At 32.0% G+C, this 9,723-nt stretch overlaps 1 protein-coding gene and 1 non-coding gene across 2 annotated transcripts; one reads left to right on the top strand and one right to left on the bottom strand.

The window, feature by feature from the left end:
* Positions 1 to 6,502: 6,502 nt before the first annotated feature.
* Trnas-cga (transfer RNA serine (anticodon CGA)) lies at positions 6,503 to 6,584 on the bottom strand. The gene has a single exon. It is a non-coding gene; the product is annotated as a tRNA-Ser (tRNA).
* Positions 6,585 to 7,994: 1,410 nt separating this feature from the next.
* LOC126735253 (uncharacterized) lies at positions 7,995 to 9,273 on the top strand. Its single transcript, XM_050439201.1, has 2 exons — positions 7,995 to 8,841; positions 8,902 to 9,273. Exons 1-2 carry the CDS (start codon positions 8,612 to 8,614, stop codon positions 9,011 to 9,013), a joined length of 342 nt encoding a protein of 113 aa, XP_050295158.1. The 5' UTR covers positions 7,995 to 8,611; the 3' UTR covers positions 9,014 to 9,273.
* The last annotated feature ends 450 nt before the right edge of the window (positions 9,274 to 9,723 follow it).

Here is a 9,723-nt window from a genome sequence, read left to right on the forward strand (position 1 = left end):
ATGGTCCAGGTAGGAGGGAGGGCGTAATTACTGTTTAAAAATTCGGTAAATAAATAAAGTTTCGGTGTGAGAGTGAGAGGGAAAAGGGTGGGCGGGTTTATTATTTATGCCCCAAGGTCGCTGACTCTTTTTGTCTTGTTCATGTTAATGGGGTGCACCTGATTCCCGCTCTAAAATTAATTAATTAGCTTATTGAGTTGCTGTATAATGTTTAGGGCTTAGATGGCACATTTCTGCTAGGTTCTACGAAAATGCTACACTGATTTAATGATCACTTTATTGGCTTTTAATAATTTAATTATTAGAAAAAAATATTTTTATTTAAAGCATAAAATCTGATTTGTAAAATATCGGTTTTTCTGAGAATGTCCTTAAATAAATATATTTTTTTTTTAAAGCAGTTGATTTGTGTCTACTGCTTTTTACAATATTAATACACATCGAGACACTGCTAAAATAGTATATTCTATAACAAGTGCCAAATAAGCAAAATTCTACACGAGTAGAGAATTGTCTATTTAGCACATGTTATAGACTATACTTTTTCTACGACTATCAAATAAAACAACAGGGTGTCAAATTTAAGTGTAAAAAATTCAAAGATAAAAGGTCAGTAAAATTAGGGTAAAATAGCGTAATTTAATACTTTTTAAATATCGGAATAAATCAAAAAATCTTTTAAATTATTTTCTGTCATGTAAAGTCGTAGAACAAAGTAAAAATAAACTTTTTCATAGCCACTTTTTTCGCCCTTCATGATGTTATATACTTGGACATGAATAAAATACTCTCGTATTGATCCCTCTTTAAGGCCGTTGCGAAACCCAATTATGGATTTCTGAAAAAAGTCAACGCATCGACCACATCCGACTAATTTGTAAGATTTGGTAGGAAACGCAAACAACGCCTGTCTTGCGGTTTCTACGTCTATTCCGTGAGCGGTTATCAATTACCATCATGTTCAGTTCGCCATCACATAATATTATACATGCGGTAGCTGGTTTAATTACACGTTTCCTACGAATTGCGTGTCACCACAAACGGTGTCATTATAAGAAACGCTTTTAAATGTCATTTTTTGTGTTATCATAACATTTTTATATAAAGACAATAAAACTCTTCTAATTTAAATAAAAACTATAATGCTGCCTTCGGCTTGCCTCAGTTCCGAAAATAAATAGCATACATTTATCGCAGAAATTAATGTTGTTGCTAAAAAGGTTATGGGACAAATTAAAACGATCCAGAAAAGCTGAATTAGCTGATAAAAGAAGAGAAATGATGGTAACTGGAAATGGTCCATCAAAATCTTTACATGTTTCTGAACCAAACATTCATGACGTTGCACCTCATCTAGAATTTGAGCTCACAATTTTAGATAGATTAACAAAATTAAAGGTGAATAACATTTTTGTTGTTTTGCTACTTTTTTAGGTATTGTAGACTAACAAATAATTAAACATGAAAAAAGATTTATTAGTCTGGGGATATTATCTTAAAAGAAATTTTACAAACCTTTCAAATGTACAAGTATACATGCTTTACCTTTTATTAAATACAACTGTATAGGGTGATCAAAATAAGATGATCCTATAGTTTTTCTTAGGATCTACCTGTATCAAAAAGATGTATCTAAGCATCTTCTTATATATATATATTTTTTTTTAAGACAGGAAAGTGGTGAAATCCATTTTTTTTCATCTTTAATATATTTGGCTCAATAAGCTCTTAAAGTTCCTAAAAATCTAGAAATGGAAAAAATGGATGATCTTCCCCAAGTAGCAGACGCATATACTGCACTTATTTAAGAACTTTTAAAGTAATGGAAGAATTGTTACTTACTGTGCATGAATGAAAAAGGTGTAGACAAGATTAGAGAAGTCGTGCTTCCCTGAAATTCCATGAAAAATTTAAATCCGTGTTAATGCATTAATATTTTATTATAATGAAAAAAATTAAAATAAGCTTTAAAAAATGCAACAAATTTACACTAACCTGCAATTAATAATGCATAAATGCACTCACTGATTTATCCACCATATACAACATGGATGCAGTGATAGTAATAGCAGTGTTACCGGTTCTAATAAAATTTATAGACCTATTAGGAAGGCCTTAAAAAAGCAAAGTAAAATCCATTTCCTCTATCTTAAATAGATTTGGCTCAATGAGCAAAATCCGAAAAATTCGCTTTTTAACTATTTATATCTCAAAAACAATTAAAACTAGTGATGTCAAATGATATACTTTATTATTTTTTATACAATTTTGCGCAAAAATGTAATAAAATATGGGATGTTCTATTAAAAATTATTCAGCTGTTGCCAGATTTCCATAGAATCTACAATAGTCCTATTAGCAAAACATTTTACAAACGTAGAATTTTTGCATTTACGCAAAATTTTATGAGAATTAATTTTATAATTCTTCATATTCCACTTCATATACAGTAAATAACTCTCTATATGTACTTATATATTATTATGTCTTGTATCTTAATAATGTAATGAGATATAAGTTAAATGATAAACATTTTGGTGTTATTGAAAGTAATTCGTCCTTATTATCTGGCCCAATTAATTAACGTTTCTTGCTTAATTAACAACTTTTGAAATATCATTAACGACATTTTCTTCTGGCTTATCCACGACCTCGCAATTGGTAATGTCAATATTATAATACAGATAATACAGGATATGCCGAAAACACCGTTTAAGAACCATTTATGACGCAATGTTTTGAAGATTTATTGTATATTGTACCTATGATTTTTGTAAAACATTGCTGGTATGATTCTAATATGATGTTCTAGAAATATTTTACTCATTCATGTTTGCACGCATGTGAATGTTTTAGCAGTCATAAAATAAAACATCATAAAAATAAGGTATATAAAAAAAAAACAGGAAAAATCTGCGAGCAGGTACAATAATTATATACCTATATAGCAAATAAATAATTTTAAATATTGAGTTTTTTAACTGTTAATATACTCAGCATCACTTCAGCACAAAATTTCGTATAAATCTCTACAAATATCTTGCAAAACTATCCTAAAATTATATAAATTATGTATTTAAAATAACCGCCATAGAACTGACATAGTTATCTTTAACTTCTTGGTTAGAAACTAAAGAAACCAGATTTACGTTGGCAGCACTAGCTGCAGTGACCGTTTTCGCCACTTTTGGGTTTTTGTTTCTGAATGAAATTAGATTTTAGTAGTTATAAGGGCTTAAAATTCATCTATTGCTTCTGCAGGTAGGTAACACTCTCTTTTACCCTACTCTACTTTTGTTCTAAGATAAAAAAAAAAAAATATATTTATGTAAAATAGGTGCAATTTTTGTTAGTTGTTATATATCATAAAACTATCTATAAAATACATTTCATGTTATTAACTAAATACTTATTTTTACAAATGTTTTAAATGAAACATTTGTAGTACGACGAACATACGACATTCTATAATGTCGCAGAAACATATTCCATATAAGATGTCATACATATGTTAAAAAAAGTGACATGGTCGTTGTTGAAACATTTCTGTTATATTTGTAAAGAAATAGCATGATTGCCGGCATATTTCTATTGTCGCAAGTGAATGTTTCTGGCATATTCCTTGCATGTTTCTGTGTTATATACTAACTTTACTTGCAAGGTCTCGTGACAAATTGGGGAAAAGTCGTTTAAGAATAGAATAGATTTTTATTAGTGTTACAAAAAAATTTTACACACGTCAATGAAATGGTACACACATGAAAAATCAATAAATACACAAATAGATAGATAAAGGATCAAGTAGATACACAACTTAAGTTAGCAAAGAAATAAAATTAATAACAGATTTAATTCGTTTATATTAAGCAATTTTATGGAAGGCGGTGGCAAGCTAAAAAATTTTGGAGCATAGAAACATATGGCGGTTTTTTGCCTAAGTTGTTTCTTTTTCTAGTTAAATGCTCATACATATCTCTCTATCTCTGTGAGTATCATCTGAAGTTAGGTTATTTTTTTACATAGCATAGGCAGTGAAGTATGTAAAGACAGAAGACCGTTAAGATATTTAGGTTAATAAAAGATTGTCTGCAGTCTGCTCTATAAGGATTTTTTGCAATCGTTCTTATAGCCTTTCTTTGAAGACTAAGGATTCTTTTAATATTTGGTGAATGACCCCGAACTAGAAGAGCATAGACAAGCCTCGATTCAATGCATGCATAGTATGCAGTTGCAAGTACATTTTCAGAAACTACGTCAGCCAACGTTCTCGGTGCATACTCACGAGAAGCCATTTTTTCACAGTTCATCAGTTCATCAAAATTTTACGTCTCTTGCACTCTCTAAAGCTGAGCCATAACGTAAGGAAAAATAAACCACTTCTGTTTTAGAACGATTAAGATTCAATTGATTAGCAGTGAACCATTCTGCAACATTTGACTGTATCTCCCTAATGATTGCTTCCAAATCGCTCAGTGCCAAAGCTTCATTATATTATCTTTCTCTTAAAGTACTTGGATTCCTATAGGGAGTAAAAAGATATGGTAGACATGGATCCGCTATCACCTAGAAGATTATTAGAGAGCAATCTTCTTTGGAACCTAGTCTTAATGGAGCTTCTATTAAAGACGTTACTGATCATACCATCAGTAATGCATAGTGATGGGGGCGTCGTACTATGCATACCGGTAGTGGTGAACTTGATGATGGATCCCCTAAAGACGAAACACGTCATCGTAATCAGATCAGAAAAACATCTTCGGGGTATTTTTCTTTCTTTATGGGATTTTTCGTGTAAATTTGGAGTTTGTGGTCGTGCGACGCGACGTCGTACGTGTTTCTTTTTCTTTTTCTTTTTTTATTTAGAAGGTAGAGCGGGAGCAGCAGCGGGTCCGCGATGGAAACGTCCGCCGTCGAGATAAAGTCAAAACAAAAGCGGCAAAGCCGACGACCGACGGCAGCCCCGAGATTTATAAATGGCAGGAAACAATGTCTAAGAGCGCCGACGACGAGTTGACTTTATATCCAAACGCTTCGCTATATAGATTGCATTTTAGAATTTTCCGTATAATTAAAAGAACTTTTCCTGGAACTTCTTTGGGTTCTCTCGTTTTAACTTTTGAAAGTTTTAAGACGTCTGTGATCGCAGGTTTACTCGCTTGGTGTAATTGCGACGTTTCGGCTTTTGAGTAAAACTTATACACGTTACAGAGGTAAGAACTAGAGATCCACATGTATTTGACCACTTTCTAATTTGTTGCACTTTACATTTTGATAAATTGAATGAATTGCCTTGCAACAATTTTAGCTACCGTGATTTTAAAAATATTGATTGTGAGAATTTTTAATATGACTTAAGGCATATTAACTGGAATATTCTATTTAATTTGCAAAATTTTAACGATAAAGTTAGTTTCTTCACCTCAGATTTTCGATCGTTACTTGTCAGTAAGTAATATAAATGCAGTAGACCTTACGGACTTTGGATAACTGATAATATGCGTTTTCTAATTAAACTTCGTATTAAATCCCTAAAAAGATTTCGACAATCTAAAAATCCTGTTCACTGGACATATCTTAAACTGAACCTTATATACCATATATACCACAAAATACGCTTAAGATGAAGTTAGAAGCTTCTTCTTGACTAGCTTCTGACTTAGCTTTTAATTGGAGTATATGACTTAATTTAATTTTTACTTGGCTAAGGTTTAAATTTTTGTTTTATTAACTAATAATCTAGTGCTACATAACCACTGGTAATCTAAGGTTTGATGTGCCAGAGATTCGACTACCTTTGTGTTTATTAGCAGACAATATTATTATTAACAATTTAAGATATATATATTGTATTTAGTCCTGCATATGTCAGGTTTGTCACCTGTTGGATTTATGAGTAATTGCAACAGTCACCGTAGCTGTACTGCTTTAACAGCCATTTGTTTGCATGAAATGCGTTCTGTTTTTGGAGTACCTCACTATTAAGTTTCTCTCCGTGCATCTTGAACCCGCCATTAAACCTAATTTTGTAGAAGAATGTCAATATCCACAGTGCATATTATTATATCAGAATATCAGATAATGAGAGAATTATCAGCATAATCTTAAAATTGTATTTTTTTGTATGTAATCCTAATCATTACAATTTTTGGCTCTGAAATTCTGAAATTCTGAAACTAAAATCTGAAAAATTTAATTAATGAATTTTCGAGATTTCAAACTTTCAGATAAACAAAGAGTAAGTAGGTAAGATCTACTTTTGATTCAATTTAAGAAAATATGATTGTCATATAGGTGGAGACACCTAGCGTAGCATAATAAAAGGAATTATATGATATTGATTATTTCAACTGAAATTATACAACAATGCAATGTTCTATTCAAAAATTGCTTAATAAGTTTTTTTGTGGTACATATAAAAATGTAAAAAAATTATAATTTAGATTACAATTATTTATCCTAAAATGAATTAATTTTAATTTGAAAAAATAAATAAAAAAAAGTACGCTGCGAACAGGATTCGAACCTGTGCGGGCAAAGCCCATTTGATTTCGAGTCAAACTCCTTAACCACTCGGACATCGCAGCCTTGGCATTAATCGACGATAGTAAGAATAAATACCGCATTTACGTGAATATACGGGGTGTGATTCAAAAGTAAAACAATTATAAAGGGTGTTTTTTTTAGAGGCGGAGAACTTTAAATTGAACTTAAACACAAAATATTTTATTGATATGAACAAATTTGCTTTTATATTAAAGATTTTTTTTTTGGCATTAATATTTAAAAATGATTTCGGGCATGTGACCCCCCACAGCTGGCGCGTACGTGGCATAATCTAGAGGTTCAATTTTCACACACTTTCCAGTACTGCAGGCTGTATTTCGGTAATCACGCGTCGTATGTTGGCTTCCAAGTGCTCAAGTGTTTCGGGTTTATCAGCGTAGACATGCGACTTAACATAGCCCCAAAGAAAATAATCTAATGGAGTCAAGTCGCACGAACGAGCTGGCCAGTTTACAGGTCCATCCCTTGAAATTATTCGTTGCTCGAATGTCTCTTGCAGTAAATTAATTGTTTAGCGCTGTATGGCACGTGGCACCGTCCTGCTGAAACTACATTTCTGCAACGCCTGCAACGGCTTCCAATTCAGGCACAAAAAAGTTGGTTATCATGTTTCTGTATCGCTCACCGTTTACTGTAACGTTCTGACCATCAGCATTTCTGAAGACAAAAGGACCAATGATTCCACCGGCCCATAAAGGGCACCAAACGGTTAGTTTTTCTGGATGTAACGGTTTTTCGCCAATAGCTCGTGGACTCTTATCCCCCCAATTTCGGCAATTCTGCTTGTTTACATAGCCATTTAATCAAAAGTGTGCTTCATCACTGAACAAAATTTTCATATGAAATCGTGGATCAACAGCAATCTTTCCTTTCGCCCATTCAGCTAATGTACGGCGCAAAAGATGATCCTGGGGTTTCAACTCTTGGACAAGTTGAATTTTATATGCTCGCAATCCGAGATCTTTGCGCAAAATTTTCCATAAAGTGGATGGACATAAGTTCACTTGAGAACGACGAAACATTTGGATCATTATCAACATTATGCTGCACAGCAGCTATCGCTTGTTGCGTGCGCACTGTACGGCGTCTTACGGGATGCGTATTGTCGACTAGAGTAAAAGTATTGGGAAAACGATCAACAGTTTCTCGAATTAATCTCTCTGAAGGACGATTATGTACACCATAAAACTCACGTAATGCCCGATATGTTTCTCCTCGAATAGAACCATGTCTTTCAAAATAAATTTGAACAATTTGGAAACGTTGCTCAGGCGTGAGTCTGTTCATGATGAATTGCCAAACCAAACTAATCTAAAAATAACCCAGAACTGTCAGACGCCACTAAAAAGCACCCGATTCCCGGCGGTGATCGTGTATGTTCGGAGAAAAATTCGGTCGTTTGACGTGAATGACAAGAATAACGACACGAATGTTCCCGCGTTTGTTAGTTGTTTACGTTCATAAAAAAGCTCCAATTAACTTGATCAATTATTGCGATTATACTGAACTTGTTTCTTTATGAAATATTGACCATATTGTTGCTTATAGTGTTTTAAATTAATACCTGAAAAGCTGTATTAATTCCAATTTAGCGATTTTAGCTGTAAAGATGGACGGCCCTACTCAAAACTATCGGAATCAGGACCAAATTATTAACAAATCAACAAAAATTTGTGCCACTTATGCAGTAAAATGTTTTCTTCCATTTCAGCTAAGAACAATCATATTAAAGTTATTCATAAGCAGCAGCTCCCAGATAACCCAAAGTCACATATTTCTTGTCCCTTATGCAAAGAGACTAAGTATTCTTGTGAGACTTATCAAAGACTTGAAGCTCATTTACAGGTTAAGTCATGATATCAAAATAGAGTCCTCAACTTTCCATTTTTCCAGTGAAGAAAGATTTGAGGAATGGTTAAGAGAGCATAAAGTAAGCACAAACTATGCACTTGTTCGCACAAGGAAAATTGAAGACAAGATTGAAAAAGTATATTGTTGCAATCGAAGCGATTTTAGAGGTAATTTGTAGCAATTTCAATTGTTCATTATGGTGTGTGAGCAAAGGAAGGGAAGCGATTCTGTTTTAGGTGAACTCCTTGGGGAATGTTTTTTCAATAATATTGAAGCTAGCCATAGTCTAGGAATTGAAACATTTGTTAATGAGGAGACGACTGAAAATCAACAAGTAGCAGTACAACGATTGAACAAGCAATCAACAAGAGAAATTGAAAGTGTATCAAACTTTTTAAGATCTTTAAATGATGAAACTTATGATAAGTAAGTTATCTTTTTATAAAATTATATAAGATATATTAACATATACCTGTAAATGTCTAGGTGCATGAGACAACTGACATCAATGATGGAACAGATAAATAAGACAAATACAAGTAAACGAAAAATGGACAAACAAGTTTATTTTCCATCAAAGAAGAAGAAGGAGCAGTAAATAAAAATAATTAATTGTATATTTTTTTCTATTTATCAGTATTTTTTTTATATAATAGTAGGTATATTTTTATAGGTTTAACTATATATGTATGTATATGTGTATTATAATTTTTTATGTATATTTATTATAAGTTTTAGGCAAATATTTGAAAAACATTACCTATCTCATAAGTTTCTTGCAGTTTCTTCTTATGAGTATTAATTGAAACTGTGAATTGTAAATTAGTATTTTAGCATAAAATAATCAAGTTTCTTTTCAAATCAGTCATATACATGTCTTTGCAGCATTTATAAAATAAAACTTGTTAATATATGATACATTTATATAACAGTATAACTAATTAATTCCATTGTGTTTTCACTTACCAAAATTACCTCTCTACCTAGGTATAAAAGTTATTTAAAAAAATAGGTACTTATTTCAAAAAGATTAATAACATTTATATATTTAAGATTAAAATTAAAGTACAATACTACAATATTTTATAAATTTTGTTTTCCATTTATTTATTTTTTCTAAATATACAATACCCTATTGTTTAAGTTCGGCCTTTCCTTTTGATATGTCCACATATAGAGAGCTTAAAAAAATAATAGTTATTTGTATAACAAAAGGGAACAAAGTGCATAATTTCCTTAAGTGGGCGAAGTTTGATCCAGCAAAAGCATCCTCAGTGAGGAAATGACACTGCTCCTACAGTACTTCAT

Source organism: Anthonomus grandis, chromosome 4 (assembly GCF_022605725.1).
Source record: "Anthonomus grandis grandis chromosome 4, icAntGran1.3, whole genome shotgun sequence".
NCBI classification, from domain to species: Eukaryota; Metazoa; Arthropoda; class Insecta; order Coleoptera; family Curculionidae; genus Anthonomus; species Anthonomus grandis.

Excerpts from the sequence above, each read along its gene's own strand:
- LOC126735253 (XM_050439201.1), top strand. The coding sequence starts at position 8,612 with ATGGTGTGTGAGCAAAGGAAGGGAAGCGATTCTGTTTTAGGTGAACTC. Across the intron at positions 8,842-8,901 it reads AATGATGAAACTTATGATAA|GTGCATGAGACAACTGACAT; the intron begins GTAAGTTATCTT and ends GTAAATGTCTAG.